The sequence below is a fragment of the Hoplias malabaricus genome, chromosome 5 (genome assembly GCF_029633855.1).
Source record: "Hoplias malabaricus isolate fHopMal1 chromosome 5, fHopMal1.hap1, whole genome shotgun sequence".
NCBI lineage: Eukaryota > Metazoa > Chordata > Actinopteri > Characiformes > Erythrinidae > Hoplias > Hoplias malabaricus.
Genome location: NC_089804.1, coordinates 16,144,330 through 16,165,598, shown reverse-complemented (window position 1 = coordinate 16,165,598; position 21,269 = coordinate 16,144,330). Strand labels below are relative to the sequence as shown.

General features: G+C 42.5%; 2 protein-coding genes across 4 annotated transcripts; one reads left to right on the top strand and one right to left on the bottom strand.

Moving 5' to 3' along the window:
- Positions 1–969: 969 nt before the first annotated feature.
- Positions 970–10,696, bottom strand: ccnt1 (cyclin T1). Its single transcript, XM_066672152.1, has 9 exons — positions 10,512–10,696; positions 8,501–8,582; positions 8,259–8,387; positions 7,602–7,662; positions 5,570–5,632; positions 5,376–5,421; positions 5,019–5,182; positions 4,767–4,837; positions 970–4,481 (listed from the first exon to the last, which is right to left on the bottom strand). Exons 1-9 carry the CDS (start codon positions 10,679–10,681, stop codon positions 3,210–3,212), a joined length of 2,058 nt encoding a protein of 685 aa, XP_066528249.1. The 5' UTR covers positions 10,682–10,696; the 3' UTR covers positions 970–3,209.
- Positions 10,697–11,424: 728 nt separating this feature from the next.
- Positions 11,425–21,240, top strand: mlh3 (mutL homolog 3 (E. coli)). Of its 3 annotated transcripts, none has more exons than XM_066670952.1 (13): positions 11,425–11,693; positions 13,086–15,694; positions 17,057–17,158; positions 17,248–17,324; positions 17,772–17,876; positions 18,004–18,088; positions 18,172–18,240; positions 18,398–18,506; positions 19,640–19,799; positions 19,894–19,917; positions 19,997–20,075; positions 20,223–20,371; positions 21,131–21,240. In XM_066670952.1, the coding sequence occupies exons 2-13, from the start codon at positions 13,087–13,089 to the stop codon at positions 21,200–21,202; spliced, it is 3,639 nt and encodes a 1,212-aa protein (XP_066527049.1). In that variant the 5' UTR covers positions 11,425–11,693; position 13,086; the 3' UTR covers positions 21,203–21,240. The 3 variants fall into 3 exon arrangements, with proteins under 3 accessions (XP_066527049.1, XP_066527051.1, XP_066527050.1); XM_066670953.1 differs by lacking the exon at positions 11,425–11,693 and adding an exon at positions 11,808–11,923; XM_066670954.1 differs by lacking the exon at positions 17,057–17,158.
- Positions 21,241–21,269: the final 29 nt, after the last annotated feature.

The window sequence follows — 21,269 nt, the reverse complement described above, 5'->3', positions numbered from 1 at the left end:
CTCTGTGAGAGTGCAGTGTCTTGAGAGGCGATGTTGAGAGGCGATAATAAATAAAATATCAGAAAAATCTAGTCCATTCACCTTAATCAAGATACAAGAATACAACTGTATATGCATGAACCGTTTCAAGCGTCTAAAGCTCTTATGTGAACTGTATTTGCAACTAGAAGTGCAATGTTGGAATACTGCAGGACTTGTGGGAATTTGCTCACACAACGTGTTCCCAGCGGGGTGAAGTTACATCGTTACAATAATAAACTATATTAATAAAACACTTCTCAAGGTCCCCAAGATGCTTAAAAGTTAAAGTAATATAGAAAATACAACGGCAGAGGCAATAAACATAGGAAAAACAAATATATTTATGGAACTGGGAGGTTGAATGAGGGTGAAAGAGGTGCCTTTTAAGTTTCATTCCATTATGATGTTGTTCAAAAACCAATAAATGTTTTTAATTTAGTGCTATTTAGATGAAGGAAAGTGTTGAGAGAGCATTTGCCGGGAGAATTTAATAACTTAATCCTGATTTGGATAGTAGTGGGCATTACTGTATCAATAAAACAAGAAGTCACACATGAAGGCTAAGACAAAATAAAAAATGCCAGGAATGGAAAGTTAATCAGGATTACACCGGCACTTGTGACTCCTGTTCATGCAGATTTGGCTTTGCTGATTTACAAAACCATGCTTTTGGGATTGGGTTTTTAAATATTGGCTGGAATATTGAAACATTGTTACATGTGAAGACTTCTCATCATCTGACAATGCTTTAACTGTTACGTTTCCTGACGGTTCAATGATAGGTATCAGGACAGATGACGCACACTGATGTCTGTGTAGGTTACGATGTCTTGCAACAATGTTGTTGTTTTTGCAAATGTGACCCTATCAACGCGCTCTACAGGAAACGGCAGATTTGTTGTGACTTCTGGCTTAATACTTTAACAAGGAACTATGATTACATTTTGATTTTACGCACAAGAACACAGATCAACGCAAAAACACTGGAAGGCCGGCGAGGTCAGGGAGCTCTGCTTCTGCTTCTCATAAAACATTTATTTACATGAGATATCAACCACATTTATAAAAGGAACTGAGCTCACGAAAAGCAAACCTTGAGTTCATCTGCCCGCGAATACTCAAACAATTCAATCCGAAACCTGAGAGTTCATGTGGTACCACTGAATGCAGATAGAAAACGTGTACATTTGATAAAATCACTTTTTCTTTACACATGGATACAGTGGTGATATGAATTGCATGAAAGCTGTAATATTGCCTTTCCCCATTGTCAAGATGCCCATCTACTTGAGACCATGAATCAACATTTTAAAACAAAGAATAAAATTAAAACAAAACTCATGAATCCCCCTTTATCTCCAGCACCATCTGAAAATTCAATAAGGAGAGCGAGGAGCACAGTCTCTGGGCTTTCGGTGTCGAGTCATTGTGTAGTCCACTCCTTACCCATGGGATACCCAACACCCTCTGGGAGGAATGAGTGTTCATAGTCAATACTGGATCATTTACATGCAGCAGGTAGAGCGAATGCTAGATTAATGCTCTTTTTTTTCAGTGGCTTTGTACTTGCTTCACAAATTTCACAACTGTTTTTACACAGAAAAATCATTAACAAAGTTAATGTTAATGCAGAACAATGCAGAGGAACCCGCTCAGCAAGAAGCTAAACAAGAACACAAGCGTTTTCTCAGATACACGTGAATAAAAACCTCTTAAAAACAACTCCATACGCAGGAGACAGACATGTGACTTCAAATAAAATACGGCAGCTGCGTTTGGGGTTGGGGATCATAATCTGTGTCACTGTGCTGTCAAATGCATACATACACAACTTCGGTAGGCGTAGTAAAGCAGAGTATTTAAAGCATGTAAATGCTCCACAACGGCTTATGGGCTCTCTCTTGCTTTAAAAGGAAAACAAACGCTGTAAAACTCTGATTTCTCAATTTTATCATGTGTCCTTATGAGACAGATTAGATTCAATACAAAAACAAAAACAAGACTTTAACTTGATACTGATCGAGTTGGTATTTGAATGAAATGTGTACACATAATAGAACATGATTTAACAACCATTTAAAACAATGACTGCTTCCCACAAGTGTCTACGACTCTAAAATCATAATGTGTTCTCCTAGGTTCAATAGTTTACCTTAAAAAAAAAAAACATACAAATATTTTGTCTGTGACCATTTACATTGTTTTACAAAGTTAATGTTTTGGAAAAATGAGGGGAGAAAAAAAAAAAAAGGCAGGCAAACAATACAAAAATAAATCCAGATTACTTCCAAAGCCAAAACCCTAGTTAAGTTCTGAAAGGCTATAAATAAATATAGTTCAGAAAAAGAAAAAGAAAAAACACTGATATTTGTTAGCAAGTCTTAAAAATGTATATGTAAAACAAGCACATTTAATTTTTCCTATTCAAGAGTTCTCCAAGAGGACAATGGTCAAAACACAAGGTCCCCATCAGTCAGTTACACACACTTCACTTTTTGCTTTTTTATTTAGACATACTGTATATATAAAACTCATTGACATCAAAAATAGTATGTACATTTTTTTTAAAATAAATAACATCTCTTTTGCTATTTTTTTTTTTTTTGCTATATTTTGCTCCATTTTAATTTAACCATTATTGCCACACAAACAGGTGTCGTGGAGATAGAACACCCATGCACAAGAACCCTAAATAAAAAGAAAATAAAAGATGGGGGTATTCTAGGTGATAAAATACGCTCGAACAAATAATTAAAAATAAAAATAAAAAGGATTAGGTACAGTCGATCTATCCATACTTCGTGTACTATTTCTAAGTTGCTAGGAGAAGCTTTAAAAAAAAACGTTGGCCACAAAGTTTACACTACTAATTTTAGAGTGTATCAATAATTGTGGTAAAATACAAACAATTGGTCGTTTTTTTATTATTATTATTAATTTTTTTAAAGTTGTGTAATGAATTTTAGAGCCAAACGTCTCATGGAGCTAAGCTAAATGTTCACTTGATTAGCAACAACAGAAAGAACGCATCTGAATGCGAACCATGGATAGGTCAAAATAGTGGTACATTACTTTGCTGTAATCTAAAAGTCTAAGACAGGGTAAAAGGACAGGGACGGAACCTGGGAAGCACAGCTCAGCACTGTGCACTTGGTTGGCTGGGCTGAAAGGATGGGGGGGTTGAGAGTTCATTTAGGCAGTGGTGGTAGCTGTGGGGGGGGCTCGGATGGGAGCGGCGGGAGCTGGGACGTTCCACCTCTAGCGGCGGCTGCAAATCTGTACTCTCCAAACTGGGAGTGGTAGTCAAACATCTGGGGTTGGGTGGGCTGCATCCCCTGGGCGCTCAGCAGTGAATTCAACATGTCAAATGTGTCCTGGTACTCGTTGGACTGGTTACCGCCGGTGGCACCGTGGCCGTTAGTGTCAGCCTTTTCGTCTTTGGAGTGAGAATAGCTCTCCTGATGGTGTGAAAGCCCCAGTGAGGGCAGGATGTCTGCACTGTGAGCTAAAGGCAAGGGCAAAGGAGGCAGCTGGTACGAGTTCTTGGACGATTTGCTGATTTTTGATGGGTGGGAGCTCGCCGAGGGCTCCGAGGGGTGCGTTCGTTTTCTGGACGAGGAAGAGGATGAGCTCAGTCTCACGGAGTCACTCGAAGCGACTTTTTTGCTACTTCCAGAGGCGCTCGCAGAACTAGAGTGTTTATGTGCGGAAGATGAGGAGGATGAAGACATGGAGCCGCTACTAGAAGAAGAGTGGTGATGATGGTGGTGGTGATGGTGATGATTGGACGACCGATCTCTGTGCTTCTCCCTGCTCTTGCCGTCTTCTCCTGAACCTCCTCGTCGGTCCGGCACACGGATTCGAACTTTAATGTCCTGCTCGGGCCCCCGGCTGCTGTGCCCCTGCGACTGGCTGCTCCCAGGGTGCAGGCGTATCTTCAGGGAGTTGCGATCCTGCCTCTCTTCCAGGGGGATCTTGAGGACAATAGGTGACGGGTTATTCTGGTCTGAGGAACTGGAGCCTGAATTCTGGGAGCTGGGATGTTGCTGGTGGTGGTGGTGGTGCTTCTCCTTCCTCTGCTGACCCAACAGGGCTTGGGCAGCCGTGGCGTAATCCCGCTTCACACTGGCCTCCATGTTCTCCAGCTTCTTTTTCTGGGCTGCCAACTCGTCAGCGTGCTTGGCCCGATACTCGCTCAGGCTCATTCTGGTGGGAGGTTGCTCGTGGTTGGGCTGCTGCTCTTTGCCTCCAGGTTGCCAATGCTGGGAACCTCCAGCTGAGCTGCGGTCCTTTTCATCTGCAGAAGAAGCCATGGAAGAGGAGTTCGATGGAGGAGCAGAGAGGCTCATCAAACCAGCAAGTGTGCTCCCAGATGATGCCATGGAGATCATGTTCATCATGGCTTCCGTCTTATCACCCTCCTCTGGGACTTTGGGCTTTTTCGCTGTCTGGCCGGCCGCCTGAGATGAGGGGAAAAATACACATGATGTAACTAGTTGTAAGTAATGACACATTACAATCACTGACGACAGCGCACCTCGAGCTACAGTACACTACCCAAAGGTGCGCACAACTCCAAGGTATGTGCAGCAAACCATATGAAGATTCTGGTAATTAATCACAATAACCACAAATACATTCATATAGCCCATCACTACCTGAACGCTTTGGTACTCCAAACTAATTGCAAAAACTGAACAAACTCAAGCAATAAACAGCAAAATGTCACAGGCAAACTGACTTACTTTCCAGTTTCTAATGCGTTTCAAACGGCTGGGAGTCTTCTCCAAGATTTGCAGAAACTCATGAGTGAGCTCTGTAAGATAATTTTCAACATGCTTTAACTAACTCTCCAATACAATACATTTTTGAGACTTCAGATTGAGGGGAAAAATCCTGCACAAAACATTATAAAAAGAGAGCACACACTGTTTGGTACACAAATTATATTTGTACATGCAAATTATTAAGTATTACATATAACATCATAAACCTACCATCCAGGAGCTCGAGCGTGACTGTTGGGTCGACATACTCCCACCAGTGCTTGCCATCAGTGGACACGGGGATTTCCCAGTTGGACCATTTGCAGGCCAAATGAATGCAAACACAGGCAACGACAGGTGGACTGTATTGGAGGCAGAACGTGGTCAAGTGCAGACTGCAATGAAGGAATGTGGTTCCATGATTGTATAAAAAAAAAACAGAAAGAAAACTGATTATGTGAGTGGCGGGTATAATGCAATCATCAACAAGCTATAATCTGCTAACAAAGCTAATCATAATCTTGCATTAGAGGTGTTTATCTTGGATAAAGCTGTTTATCTTGGTTGTTTTGGAAAAGAATTACACACCTGTTGGTTGCCATAAAGTATGACGTCTGGGCCAGGTCTTTACTCGCTGAAACAAAACATGCAAAAAATATCCCAAATGATATATCACCACAAACAAACCTATTAAAACTACATATTCATTGGGAGGATACAACGACATGCACCGGGGAGGAGCATGTGATACAGCTCCCAAAACCATTAAAACTGACACTTACCTCGTACAAGTTGGGTACACTTGACAACATGAGTGTGAGGATGGTCGATAGTGATTTCAAAGGCTGGAGTGACAAGGATAGAAAGACGGGGCAAACAGTGAGTATAAATACTACAAAAAAACAGCAACATTTTCAACGTTGTTAAAAAGACCCACGTAATGCAAAGTAGTTTAGGATGACACTGGCTAATAAACTCAGCATTCATCACTGAACACTTGACGTGCTCTTTTTATTGATCATAAAGTAGTGATTTGAGTCTTCAGGTGACTGACCCTAGATAGGGACAAATGTGAATGAGTGAGTTTAAAAGGAAAGATTTCTCTGGATATTTACCCTGATATTTTTTGAGCCACAGTTACTGTCAATCGCTTCCACAGTAAAGAATTTAAAAAGGTTGACCATTTAACTACTCTGGAAAAGCCACTGAGCGTGAGAAGACTTCTACTGCAAAAATCTGAAAGCTTAGCAAAAGAAAACTACAATTATGGTCGATTATTGCGTACCAAATGTTGACGTTTTTGGCACCAAATCAAGGTCTTTAACAGGATACAGTGGAACCTCTACTAACAAATTTCCAAGATACGAACCGGGCATTTGAATATTTTTTGCCTCCACCAACGAACCACGACTCTAGAAACGAACTGGAGCCTCCGCCGAGCCGGCGGCTGGAAATGTCCACTGACCCCAATAGGCGAGTCTCCCAGCGCCCAGACTTGAGTGAGCTTTTAAGATTAGCAAATTGTAGCTTTAGCAATTTAGCATTAGTGTAAATAGCAGACATCGAAATTCGTGCTAAGTTAAACCGTATCTACGCTTCGTCTCCCCACATTCACCCACCTACTCTCCGTTATTCCACCCACCCCCCACCTCCCGTCATACAGCCAGTGCCTGTGTTACTCCTCCAGCCAGTCGTCACGTCTCCAAGGTAGCGATATGTAACCACTTACAACTTTATTTCTTTTTTTATTACTGTTACCACTGTATTTCTTTTTTATTTTTAGTAACGCTACATGTATTTTTTTAATAATTTGAGAGTGTTGTAAACATATATCAGTGCAAAAAGGGTGACTTTCGAGGTGGGGGCTGGAACACATTAATTGCTTTTCCATTATTTTAAATGGGGAAAATTGACTCGAGAAACGAACATTTCTACTTAGGAACCGGGTCACGGAACGGATCAAGTTCGCAGGTAGAGGTTCCACTGTATTTAATAATACTTGCAGAGGAAAACAACGACACTTATCAAATACGTCACACTTCTAGGTGATAAACTCATCGGTCAGTATTATATGACCAGTAAGTGTATCTGAGTATAAACTATGATGCAAAATTAAAGCATTATTTGCCACTTTTAGAAAAAATACATTTGCTGCTTCAATGGTTCCAACAAAAGGTGGAACATGGACCAAAACTAGAACTAAGTTCTGTTAGGCCTAATCAGGTCAACTCTTAAGTGTGCGCTGCAGAAACATCCAAGGATGCTGTCGCTGTCATTGCAAAACCTCAAAACTACAATTGTTTGTCAAACACCAGATATGAGTAACACAACAAAAGAGACCCAATTTAGGTTGAAATATTTTTTCTTCTTCTTCTTCTAAAGTTATCATATTAACATGAAGCTTTGTTACAACAGAAACATTATATTGGATGTTCACATACATTAACACATGGATATAGCCCAGACCTGAATTAAATCGGACATATTCTTACTGATCTAGGCTTAAGGTGGTTATGCGAAACTTCACCAAATTATTCCAGTCTGTATCAGTGCGACCACGCAGAACAGAACGGCTCAAAAACTCCTCTAATGGTACAACAAAGGAAAGCACAGCTATGGCTACATTGCCAGGTTGACATGGAAACAAGGAAGAACTGAAAAAGGCGAAAGAGTTGTAACAAACGGCTGTTTACAAGGAGCTTTGCAAGTGCTCCGGATGACTCCGGGGACTGCGGATGGGAGCAAACAGGGTTAAATCAGTGCTTCTCTCTAATGAGGTGACTCATAGACCCACTTTCACCATTCCAAACTTACCGAGGGTCTGGAGTATAATGCTCTCAAGAATGACCAGGTCTTGGGCTTGTTGCAGGTAAGTCTGAGATCGAGAGGACAGGCAGGTTACTCACAGGGTCTCACGCTCTCATATCACTCTCTCGCTCACTCTTTTAGTGCAACTGTATCCAGCCAATCAATACTTCATGATAAACACCTCAATTTAAAAGCATGGTGTGGAGCGACATATCCAGAATACAGAAATAAAATACAGACATAGGACTATTAAAACTGTAGTGACAGGCACACAACAATGTTCACCCTGAGAGGAAAGAAATGTATATTACATTAAAATCTCAATGTAAGTATGAGCACTTAGTCATTAAGTGCTATGTAGCCATTAAGAGCACTTAGCTCACGTAAAATGGACATGTATAGGGGCGTCTGAGATGTGTCAGATCTTTGCTGAACTATTTGAGCCAATTGCTGTGTAGAATAATGCTTCAAGATAAAAAATATCGTTGAAGGATAAACAAAGCTAAAAATTTGAACATGGTTATGAGTCACTACACTTCATTTGGGCAAGAAAGAAAGTGTAATATCTACCCACACCCAATCTCCATCAGAAAAGGTTACAGAGAACACTTATCTATCACAAACCACACATTCCCCTAATCACACCACCTAGACGATACTTACATCACTCCTAGTGTCTGGACAAGGGTCCTGAGGATTGAGACATGCATGGGTCACCTTAATCACATGCTCCAACTTGCGAGGCTGCTCCTCCACCTTTGCTGCTAAAAAAAGTGTAGCTGGGGCAATCACCTGCAGCAGAGTGGAACAAATACACAACAGAATGAGAAAACGTATCAACGTTTCATTAAAACCCAAATCTTTCAGCATACGTCATGATACTGACACGCTCAGAAGACACTTACGTTACGGTGGAAGCGAGTAAAGGACTGGATCATGTAGAAACGATGCATGTAGACGATAGCAGTGTTAATTGTAAGTTGGGACCTGTCAAACTGTGGTTAAGGAATACATCTACACAAACATTTAAGCCATGCAACAATACAAACAGCTGTATTTACACCTTCTTGCATTGTGTGAAATTTTAAACATTCAAATAGTACGTATGGACAGGGCATATGTAAACCACATCCATGTGTTTACAGCAGTTTGAACCTAACACTCTTCACAATTTGAGCATTACATGGTACATACTAAAGCTGACGTAGGTTGAACAACTGCTCATTATTTCAAAACAAAACCGTGAAATAAATAATGTTTTGCTGATATAGTTGCTCTTAGGAGTATGCCGCTGGATAGATATTTTGGGTTGGTGGGCTGTTCTCACTCCAACAGGGACAATGAGGCATTTAAAAACTCCAGGAGCATTGCTGTATCTGATCCACTCCTAACAGTGCAACACACATTAGAAGAAGAAGAAACACCTTTATTGATCCCTGGGGGAAATGACTTCTCCGCATTTGACCCATCTGTGGTAGTGAACAATTCACAATCACTAAGGGCAGCGAAGAGACACACTCACAACCGAAGCAGGGGGATGCCGACCCCCCCCCCAACACCTGGGGGAGCAGTTTGGGGGTTATGTACCTTGCTCAATGGCACTTAAGCCATAAATTAATTTCTCAATGATCCTCCGGTCGCCAGCTCACTTCTCTAACCTCAAAGCTACAGCTGCTCAACAGCAACACACCACATCAGTGTCACAGAAGCACTGAGGGTGATCTACAACCACAAAATAAAACCCCTGCTGTGCGGGAGTCCTGATCATCAAAGGGTAAAGGTCACCAAGGAACTATGAGACTAACGAAGTATGCAGAGCAACAGGTGAACTCAGGTCAGTAGTTGTAGATCTACAAAGTGAACCTTAATGATCAGGGAAAGACAATTGTGTGTCTGACCAGTATACATTGTGGAGTAATACTGCAACGTCCGTATTTTCCAGGGTCGTGGAGCTCTAGTCCCTACATTTTGGACTTTAAAGGGAGGCAACACTGGTCTACATTTAATTCAACAATGTTTATATACTACATCCAACTTCGTTTTAAACCTTCAATCGAGGACTATGGTCCACAGTGAGGGGACCGCTGCAGAAGAGCGAAACTGAAACCATTCCCCGAATATTATATAACCCGCTGACAGAAAACACACTCCTTTATACATATATATAAACACATTCTTTAAAGCCCTGACCTGCTGAAGGAATAAAACCATCCCTAACGTTAGTTTGGTGTAAGGAGAGTGCAGCTAGGCTCCGGGGCTAACAAGAATCTTACTAGCCGGCTAGCAAGCTAAGCTAATGCTAACAGCAGAAACAGACTAAAATCTTAACAGGTCACATATAACCCGATAGCACGGTGTATAAATTAAACGTGGACTCTTTAAGAACATATTTCATGCGACAGCGAGGCAACAGACCCGAGTGAGACTATAATACGAAGCATAACATCTCGCTAGCTTTAGCCTTAACTGCGCTATTGTTCTGCGGGAGGGAGGCTCGGGCCGAGGCCTACACCGCGCACCACGGAGACAACCGACCGCGATATAAGGAGTTTAACACGTTTAACACCGAATAAACACATCTCCCTGGAACAGAAGACCAGATAGAACCGTGTGGGAGAGCCAGCGATAAACCGATAACGGCAGACAAGAGCCGAGGCGCTGGAGTTGGCTTCGTATCTGAATTTTTCCGTTCCACCTTAAAAGGCGCAGCGGTCGAGCCGCCAACAAATACCCACTAACCTACGCCTGTAAAAAGAGCACAGGAAATGGAATAACAAGCACATTCCGCTTCGTACAACACACACACACACACACAGAGGAAAAAAAGGTAGAACTCAGAGCTAGAGAGATGTAGAAAGACACAAGAACGCACACACAGACACACACACAGAGATGGAGGTAGAGTATGGAGGATACACGTTGAGCCGCTGCCCCATGTCCTGTAGTAAATTCGCAGCCTGCTGTCTGTAGGACAGCTCTTTGTCGGGGTCAAGCCCCGCTCTCCGAGACGGACTGTTCTCGATCTGTTCGCGTGTGAAGTACCATTTGCTGTTGTTCACCGAAGGAGACGAGAACGAAGCCGCCATTACTGAGGAGGACAATATTTTAAAATCTCCGTGCGTCACAGGAACTGCGTCACCCCGCTGTCGGCTCTGTCGGGAGAGTTCGGTTCACCTGATTCACTCCGGAGATCCGACTCCGTGGCAATGAATCAGTTATCAGGAGAAACTCATACTTCGGGCACCGACCAAACCCCTGCAAACTCAATCTCTCTTCAACAGATTGACATATTCAGACATTTTTTCAATCTCAGAAATACTTCAGTGTCTTACAAGTGGCTCTACACCTTTGCCTTTCCTCAACACTGTGGGTTAACTCTATTGGTTCCTTAGGTTTCTGACATAAGAAACCCTGGCTGTCTGAATCCGTCTATTTCAGACTGTTTTTGAAAGCTGCAGTTGAAAAGCAGAAATGCTCAGCCATTGCGCACACTGCTTATTTCACAAATGATATATATTCTAGCAAATAAATAATGCCACACATACAACAAGGTAAAACTATTTTCACTGGAGGGCCTCTTTAATAAAACACAAAACAAGAATAAAAGTATAAAACAAGCACAAACTCTGCCATTAAAAACTGTGAAAACGAAAAACTGTGAAAATGATGTGTATTTCAGTTTTCTAACAGGGACGTAATATTGTGTACAATGTGTACAACAAAACAGATTCAGTTCAGTTCAACTAGTGAATCGGTTCATGGTCGAATCTTTAAAGTGTTTCGGTTCAGAAGAGCGACTCGCTCTCTGGTCGGATGCGGCTTCTCTGGAGTTCATAACAGACCTGCTGTGGGTTTGTTCTGTGGAGGATTGTTTTACTGTTCTGTTCGCTGTATTTTTTGTATTTAACGTTTTACTTAATCCATTGAACTTTGTAATGTAGGACCATACTATGAAATACTAAACATGACGGTGTTAATGCGAGTTAGCTGGATAAATTAACGGTAATCCTGCTCTGAATCTGAAAGTGTCGAGTCCTTACGCTAAGCCGAATACGTTTAACTCTTCAGACCAAAGCTTTTCAAACCCTGAATCTTAAGGTAAATATGCGTCAGTACTAAGTGTAATCATGGGTGTGATTTAGTTCAGAGTGTGGGCTGTTGTGTTGTATTTTATTGAGGGTTATATCTTGTTATTGAAAGGGAGAAACAAGGATATCAGAATCATATCGTTATCGGCACATAAATTCTTACAAATATCGTCATCAGACAGATGCCCAGAACTCTATCACTGATGACAATTTTATTGTACTTCATATCCTGGGACACTGGTAAATGTGTAATCCTATTTAACAAATTACTACATTTCTCTATGTTACTAAATTACTGTCCATATTTGATAAATATTAATGTTTAGCATCAAAAGAGATCAATATGTACATAAATTGTATTTCATTAACATGTATTCATTCACTCATTCATTATCTGTAAGTGCTGATCCAGTTCAGGGTTGCAGTGGGTCCAGAGCCTACATTGAATCATTGGGTGCCCCAGTCCTTTACAGGGCAAATGGAGACACAGGGCGAACACACCAAACTCCTCACACACAGTCACCCGGAGGAAACTCACACAGACACAGGGAGAGAACACACCACACTCCTCAACCACAGTCACCCGGAGGAAACCCACACATAACACAAGGAGAACACAGCACACTCCTCAACCACAGTCACCCGGAGGAAACCCACACAGACACAGGGAGAACACACCACACTCCTCACAGACAGTCACCCGGAGGAAACTCATACAGACACAGTGAGAACACACCACACTCCTCAACCACAGTCACCCGGAGGAAACCCACACAGACACAGGGAGAACACACCACACTCCTCACAGACAGTCACCCGGAGGAAACCCACACGGCATGGACACAGGGAGAACACACCACACTCCTCAACCACAGTCACCCGGAGGAAACCCACACAGACACAGGGAGAACATACCACACTCCTCACAGACAGTCACCCGGAGGAAACCCACACAGACACAGGGAGAACACACCACACTCCTCACAGACAGTCACCGGGAGGAAACCCACGCAGACACAGGGAGAACACACCACACTCCTCACAGACAGTCACCCGGAGGAAACCCACGCAGACACAGGGAGAACACACCACACTCCTCAGAGACAGTCACCTGGAGGAAACCCACGCAGACACAGGGAGAACACACCACACTCCTCAACCACAGTCGCCCGGAGGAAACCAACACAGACACAGGGAGAACACACCACAGTCCTCACAGACAGTCACCAGGAGCGGGAATCAAACCCACAACCTCCAGGTCCCTGGAGCTGTGTGACTGCAACACTACCTGCTGCGCCACTGTGCCGCCCCAGCCACATTACAATCCTATATTAGTGCTTTCCTGGTTATCTATGTTTTGGCTCCTTGTCTTTTTAAGCTGCCATGTTATCTTGTGTTTCAGAATGATCAGGACTCTGTCCAAAGAAGTTCAAGCAAAGCTGCGTTCTGGAATTGCCATTTTCTCTTTGCAGCAGTGTGTGGAAGAGCTGGTGCTGAACAGCATTGACGCTGGAGCAACATGTGTTGCTGTGAAGATAGACATAGAAGCTTGCAAAGTCCAGGTGATAGACAATGGCTCTGGTATTGGACAAGAGGACATGGAGAAGGTAGGACTTAGGTACTGCACAAGCAAATGCAGCTCACTGGAAGATCTGGATAACCTTCCCTGTTATGGATTCAGAGGGGAGGCCATTGCCAGCGTCATCTCCCTCGCTGCGCTGGTGGAAATATCATCAAGGACGAGAATGTCTGTGAAAACATTTGTTAAAACCTTTGTTGAAGGAAAGGAGCTGGGTGTATTTGAGGCACAGGACACCCGTCCGTCAGCTGGGACTTCAGTGCTTATCTGCAACATCTTTCATAAGATGCCAGTCAGGAGAAAGAGGATGGACTCTGTACTGGAGATCGAGCGCATTCGCCAGAGGGTGGAGGCTATTTCCTTAATGCATCCATCTGTGTCATTCACTGTAAAAAAGGACTGCTCTGGTACAATGCTGGTGCAGCTTCCTAAAGCTAGGAACACCTACTACAGATTTGTTCAAATCCATGGATTAGCAAGAGCTCAAAAGCTTGGGGAGGTGGACTACACCTATGGGACGTTTCAAATGATCGGACACATTGGTCGTGAGGGCCACTACAATAACAACTTACAGTTCCTCTTTGTCAATAGCAGACTTTTACTGAAAACACGCATTCACAAACTGCTCAACTGCCTTCTCAGGAAACTGAGTAGTTCAAATGTGCACAACAGTCCAAAGGCATCTTCTGTTGTCTCGAGTCCTAAACAAAGGGGTGGAGCTGACTTACATGGCGTTTATGTCATCAACATCAAGTGCCACTACTCTGAGTACGATGTATGTCTAGAGCCAGCGAAGAGTCTCATAGAGTTCCAGGACTGGGACAGTGTCCTCACCTGCGTCGAGGAAGGTGTAAAAGCCTTCCTCACAAAAGAGAACTTGGTGTCAGAATTTTTGGTCAGCGATGCCCAAAAATGTGAAACTGTTTTTAATTGTACAACAAGCAGCCCGTGCCGAAATGCAAAGACTCAGGCTTGTCACAGAAATGCAGAAGATGACTTAAAAGAAGCAGGCACTTCAAATCTAACAAGGGAAACAGACACTGTGCAAGATCCAGAGGTCCAGATTTCTGAACAGTTATCCTCAAATACAGAATCCAAGGCTATTTCAGACACGGGGCCAGAAACTGAAGTTCAGAACTGTGACGATGACGTGTCTGTGCCACTCAGTTCCATTCCTGTGCTGCAGAGTGACAAAGGTGAAGAGCAGGACATGCTCGAGGATCCGAATGTACACGATGTGAATGACAATGACTTGTCCCTCAGTGTTAACAATAATATTACCACTCATTGTGAGGGTATTAGAATCACTACGATTGATCGTAATGAAGCGCAGGAGAGTTTGAGAACATTCACTGAACCAAACCTGCGCTCTGCACCAAAGAGAAAAATCCCATTAATCCAGACTCAGAGTCACATGGACAGCACTGAAAGTTCTGCTGGACCTAGGTTTATGCCACGTCGCAAAGTAATGCTGGCTTATGAAATTGGATCTCTCGACAAGTTCAAGAGGATGTATGGCAAGGGTGTTGAAGCTAAAGGGCAAGCTATGGACACACAAATCACTCCAGGTTCATGTCCAGCAGTTTCTAAACCTGCTGAAGGTCCTACACTGGCTCTTTCACATAGAGACCATAGTTTACTCAGCATTAAGGGCAAAAAAGTACAAGAGATAACTAACCGTAACAGTTATTTGTTGATGGACACTCCACTTTTTGCTCAGGCCCAGTTGAAATGTTCTACATCAGCCAGCATGAGGAGTAGAACATCATTAGCTGCAAAGCTCTCTCTATTAAAATGTGACAAGTCACAGAGTAAGAAACCTTCTGAAGGTACCCAAGAAGATACCAGGGCTGGAGAAACTCCTACCAATGAAATATTGCCCCACTCTGTAAACCATTTTGTAGACTCTAGGGAGATGTTTACAGATTCATTATCTCAAGAGCGTAGTTTGGAAAGCAGTGATGGTTTGTCAAAACAAAGTAAAATCCTCCTGACCTCTGGAACAAACGATTCTGTTGAAGATGACCGTCCAGATGAATATGTGTTCACTGCACCCCATGGACATGACCCATCAACACCCTCCTCCAACTCCACCAATGGAGACACCAAGCTCGCTTTAAAAACGATGACCCCCCCTCAGCCAGCTTTCTCTTCAGGTCAAATAATTAACCCTGCATCACCACATGACCCCGTGCCCTCCAGCACAGGAAATGAGGACCAGGTTCCAGATGAAAGGCAGGGCCATGGGAGTCACGGGCTGGTCCCGGTATCGAGTGACTGGCTGGCACATTACGATGATTCGTTGGGAAAGCTGGTCTACATCAATAAAGTGACAGGACTCAGTAAATATGACACTCCACCGTTGGAGGAGACGTCCGTGCCCTGCTGCAAAGATGTCACCAATATGGCAATCAGTGTTGTTTCCAAAACAGGTAGGTTTTTTGCAGGTTATGCCCGTTGGTTTACAGCTATTTCTCTTTTCAAATCAGTTTTAATTGAAATCAAGCCTAGTCTATTTAGTGTACTCGACGTCTAAGACTAAGCCTCATTAGAAGCCTGTTTGATCACCTTTAAGCCTGTAACTGAGATACAGTCGAATATTTTTCACAAGCTTATTGACATTTTGACTTAAAAGGGTCACATTCTATTCCTTTTCCACGGTCATCTGGGGTCTAAATAAAACGTCTGAAATGCTTTGGTCAAAATACTAAAAGGATCAAATGCCACGGTAATTGCCCCCCCCCCCTCATTGTGCTTTCACATAAACACGGCTGTGATTGGAGAGACTCAGATGAGAAGGAGGAACAGTTCTAACGTGTCCGCACTTTACATAAGATGCTGCAGATAATCAGAACCGTGTGTTTTCTCCCATGTTTTCTGACTCAGGCAGCCCACAAAATCTGTCTGGTTGGCTTTATTTAACAGTTTGTGGGTCGGTAGGCTCCAGATCCTCAAAGTAATTTGCACAATTACAAATGGTTTTAAATATTTAAATTACATAATTCCCTGGGGGGGAGCACGGTGGCGCAGCAGGGAGTGTCGCAGTCACACAGCTCCAGGGGCCTGGACGTTGTGGGTTCGTTTCCCGCTCCGGGTGACTGTCTGTGAGGAGTTGGTGTGTTCTCCCTGTGTCCGCGTGTTTCCTCCGGGTGCTCCGGTTTCCTCCCACAGTCCAAAAACACACGTTGGTAGGTGGATTGGCGACTCAAAAAGTGTCCGTAGGTGTGTGTGTGTGTGTTGCCCTGTGAAGGACTGGCCCCCCTCCAGGGTGTGTTCCCGCCTTGAGCCCAATGATTCCAGGTAGGCTCTGGACCCACCGCAACACTGAACTGGATAAGGGTTACAGATAATGAATGAATGAATGAAATATTCCCTGGTGGGTAATTAGTGGCTATTTAGAATCAGCATCCAGGAAATTTGTGTTAAAATATAATACTCTAGTGGTACATTAGTTTGTTACTGAATATTCAAATACAAAGTCCATTTCCAGAAAACAGGAACCTTACAGCGTTTTTTTAACTGGAAAAATTATAGATACAATTCTTATATTTTATTAATGTAAACAAATTTAGAATTTGACGCCTGTAACACACTTACTTTACTACTTTTACTACTGTTAACCCTTTCAATTCCAGTCTGTAACCATTTGGAAAATGAGGTTTTAATTTATTTAATTTGACTTTTGGCTGTTTGTGTGATGGTGTATCGATGCTGTTGTGCTGTGTGTTTCCTCGGACTGGTCGTGTGTGTGTTTACTGAGCTGTATGTTTGAATGTGTTTTTCTCTGCCTGTAGGGTTTGAGTATAGGTGCTATCCTTTTCAGACAGACATTGTACTGCCCTTTCTTCCCAAACCTAGAGCAGAAAGAGCCCTTAGTTCAAGCATAGACAGCAGAGGTAATGCATGACATGTCTCAGAGTGGCCATGGCAACAAACCACTTTCTTTATAGCTCACGATAATTGTGCTTGTCTCGCTCTCTCCAAGATGAGCCCCAGGGCCCTGGTTCGTTGTCGGCTCTATTCTCTGAGTGGAATAACCCAGTTTTCGTAAGACCCCCTCAGGTAAACAAGCTGTATTGATTTATGTTGTGCCAGTTTGGTTTGGCACGACACTACACACCATCCACAGCAAAAAAATAACACTTAGCATCTTAACTCTAGTCAGTGTATGTAAAATGTCTCATAATATTTTTATTAATTGTTAAAATGAGAGTTTATCTTAGCCCTAGATCCTTTGTTGTAAATCTCTCTAGTGATTTTTAAGACTATCGACTGAGATTGATTGATTTCTAGATAAAATAACTTATTAAATATTAATAAATCAAGTCAAGCAGTGTGTAACCAATAAACATTATATTAGAGTGTGTAGATAAATGGGAACCTTTTGGCAGTTTTGTCACATTTATATAAAAACCTTATTAAGAATGTCTCTTTTTAACAGTCTGTTGTCTGTTCTCTGTTCCCGATGTTTTATTTTGGAATGATATTTCATCTGACCTTCTTTTAAAGGTTGCTGTGGATGTGACCACTGCTCAAGCAGAAGGTCTTGCCGTGAAAATCCATAACATTCTCTTCCCTTACCGCTTCACGAAGGATATGATCCACTCAATGAAAGCAAGTACTACTTTCAGTGAGCTTTTCTTGAACATCTGTATTATTTTTCCCTTCAAAATGTTTCCGTGAGTAAGAAGAAGGATACAATCAAACTAAGTGTAAACCCAGTTGTTTGCTTTTACTGCAGGTTATTCATCAAGTGGACAAGAAATTTCTTGCCTGTCTTATAAATTCAACAGATCAGGATATCGCTGAGATAACTGAGAGTGGAGGTACATGTGTTTAGATTTCTGTTTAGTAAATGATTTAACTGATAAGGGCATTTGAACCTATACAAAACATGTTTCTGTTTCAGGAAACCTCCTGGTTCTGGTGGATCAACATGCTGCACATGAAAGAGTTCGCCTGGAGGGTCTTCTAACAGGTAAAACCAGTAAATAGAATGAAGTAGCTTCTGTGTGAGCTTCAGGAAGGTACAGACAGAGAAAGCATATATACAAATCTACGAGCTTCTGTGTTTATGCTCCAAAGTGTCTGTGAAATACATCTGTGTGTTTAGTGCCTTCTCATGTTTCATGTAGAATCCTATGAAGATGACCCAGACATGCCAGGTAAAAAGAGAATGTGCTCCTCCAGTGTGAGTCCACCCCTGGAGATCAGTGTGACAGAGGAAGAGATGAGACTTTTGAGGTCTGTTGTGGCACTGTTCTGAATTAAAGATAGCTCAGTGAATAATGTGATTTTAATCTAGTGGGGTTGGGGGAGGACCAAACATGCATTTAACATAAAATTACACAGAAATAAACGTGCACATGATTTTCCTATCTGTATTATTCATTCATTTATTCATTAATTCATTATCTTTAAGCGCTTATCCAGTTCAGGGTCACGGTGGGTCCAGAGCCTACCTGGAATCATTGGGCGCAAGGCGGGAACACACCCTGGAGGTTCACAGGGCAACACAGACACACACACATTCACTCACACACTCACGGGCACTTTTGAGTCGCCTACCAACGTGTGTTTTAGGACTGTGGGAGGAAACCGGGGAACCCGGAGGAAACCCACACAGACACAGGGAGAACACACCACACTCCTCACAGACAGTCACGCGGAGGAAAACCACGCGGACACAGAGAGAACACACCACGCTCCTCACAGAGAGTCACCCGGAGGAAACCCACGCGGACACAGAGAGAACACACCACGCTCCTCACAGAGAGTCACCCGGAGGAAACCCACGCGGACACAGAGAGAACACACCACGCTCCTCACAGAGAGTCACCCGGAGGAAACCCACGCGGACACAGAGAGAACACACCACACTCCTCACAGAGAGTCACCCGGAGGAAACCCACGCGGACACAGAGAGAACACACCACACTCCTCACAGACAGTCAACCGGAGCAGGAATCGAACTCACAACCTCCAGGCCCCTGGAGATGGGTGACTGCGACACTACCTGCTGCACCACCGTGTGGTACCACCACATGTGTAATGATGATTGTTGAACGTCAGCAGCTTGTTTATTTTTTCCCCACCCGATGACCCACCTGAACCGAGTCTGTTCTGATTATATAAGAACATCAAATAGACATGCTTATATGGTTTCTGACAATAGATTATCTATGTGGCCCAACTTACAGGCAAAATTCAGGCTAGCTGAAACTGTTTTTAGCTGTGCTATGGACACTGTAAATACTTTTTATCTTATCACAGTGCCTTATACATAGCAACAATTATTCGTGCTAGTAAAACGTGCACAGTGATATAAATATTAACTACATGGAGAGGTTGATAGTAAATTTGCTATGGTTTTGCAGGTTGTATCAGCCCTATCTAAGAGACCAGGCTCTAGAAATAGGCTTCCCTCAGACAGAAGAGTCACGTGTGCTCCTGAAGCGACTCCCCACATGTTTTGTAGAGAAGGAGAACACAGAGCAGCGGCGTGGAAGACGCACCATCATCAAGTCTATTGCAGAGGTAAGACATGCACCCATTTTACTGTGAGCCTTAAATGGCTCTGAAAGCTTAATTACGATGATGGGAATTGATTTGTCTTTTTCTGTCTGTTCAGGAATACTTGCGAGAGCACATCAAGGTAAGGCAGTGGTTGGCAGCATCCAGGAATGCTTTTTGTTTGTGTTTTCATGTCTGTTTGATTCGTCTTTTTTTTTTAGTTCCTGCACTCAGCAGGAAGAGTGAGAAGTACCCTTCCTCTAACAGTCCACAATGTTCTTGCTTCACAAGCTTGTCATGGTCAGTATCTTGAATGAAGGATGTGCTTTCCTTTGCTCCTGTGCTAAGTAACTGTCTCAAAGGTTTAGCCGTTGTATTGAACCACATTCATTCATTCATTGTTGGATCATTTCTTCTATGTCAGTTTAAACTGTCTTGTCTTAATAGGAGCAATAAAATTCAACGATGTTTTAAGTAAAGAAGAGTGCTGCAGCCTTGTAGGATCCCTCTCGTCCTGTCAGCTGCCGTTTCAGTGTGCCCACGGAAGACCCTCCATCGTTCCTCTCGTTGATCTTCTCCATTTGGATGATGAACAGGTATTTCAAGAAGATTTCTAAGAATAATTTCTGGTAAAATGTAAAAATATCAACCAGTACTTCCTGCATAATTTAGATTGGATTGTTTGGTATGTAGGAGTAATTATGGCTCAATAATACTCATTCTGTTGATTAAATTAGGGACCGACCATCACTTAAAATAAGTTCAGTCACAATGCCATTATGTAATAATTTATTTTTTAGCATTGAGAAAACAGCAGAAACTTATAGGAAACAGAAAGTTATGTAAAAACAACAACTACATCTGCCCTGTTAAGGACTGGCGCCCCCTCCAGGGTGTATTCCTGCCTTGCGCTCAATGATTCCGGGTAGGCTCCGGACCCACCACGACCCTGAACTGGATAAGGGTTACAGACAATGAATGAATGAACAACTACATCATGATTACAACTTGCTTTTAGTTTTTGTTTTTTCTTTTTCTTTTTGGTCGATAATGGGGTCTTGATGGCTCCACATCCTTTCTGAATGATAGACTATTAGGCGCCAGGTTTGAAATTAGTTTTAAGGACTGTTTATGTACTGATAACTTTAAATTCAGATTCAAATTTGTCTAATAGGAAAGAAGCTGAGCGAAATTAAAATTTAACAGTCCTCCATTTTGGGCTTGACGTCTTTAACTTTGTGCTATAACTTTTTTATTTTTTTTATTTTAATAATCGTTCTTATGTCCATTAAATAATTGTACACAATATTGTGTGTTTGTATGTATTACTTATTAATTTCTTATTTATTCTGCAGGACGTCTCCAAACCAAATCTCAGGAAATTAACAAGAATGTACAAGGCATGGAAGCTTTATGGAAAGAATTAACTTATGCTGAAGATTATTTTAACAGAAGAAAATCTGACAATCCTAAATTAAATTATTCATTTTCATA

Excerpts from the sequence above, each read along its gene's own strand:
- ccnt1 (XM_066672152.1), bottom strand. The coding sequence starts at position 10,681 with ATGGCGGCTTCGTTCTCGTCTCCTTCGGTGAACAACAGCAAATGGTAC. Across the intron at positions 8,388-8,500 it reads TTACTCGCTTCCACCGTAAC|GTGATTGCCCCAGCTACACT; the intron begins GTAAGTGTCTTC and ends ACTCTGCTGCAG. Across the intron at positions 5,633-7,601 it reads CATTATACTCCAGACCCTCG|CCTTTGAAATCACTATCGAC; the intron begins GTAAGTTTGGAA and ends TTGTCACTCCAG.
- mlh3 (XM_066670952.1), top strand. The coding sequence starts at position 13,087 with ATGATCAGGACTCTGTCCAAAGAAGTTCAAGCAAAGCTGCGTTCTGGA. Across the intron at positions 17,877-18,003 it reads ATATGATCCACTCAATGAAA|GTTATTCATCAAGTGGACAA; the intron begins GCAAGTACTACT and ends CTTTTACTGCAG. Across the intron at positions 19,800-19,893 it reads TCATCAAGTCTATTGCAGAG|GAATACTTGCGAGAGCACAT; the intron begins GTAAGACATGCA and ends CTGTCTGTTCAG.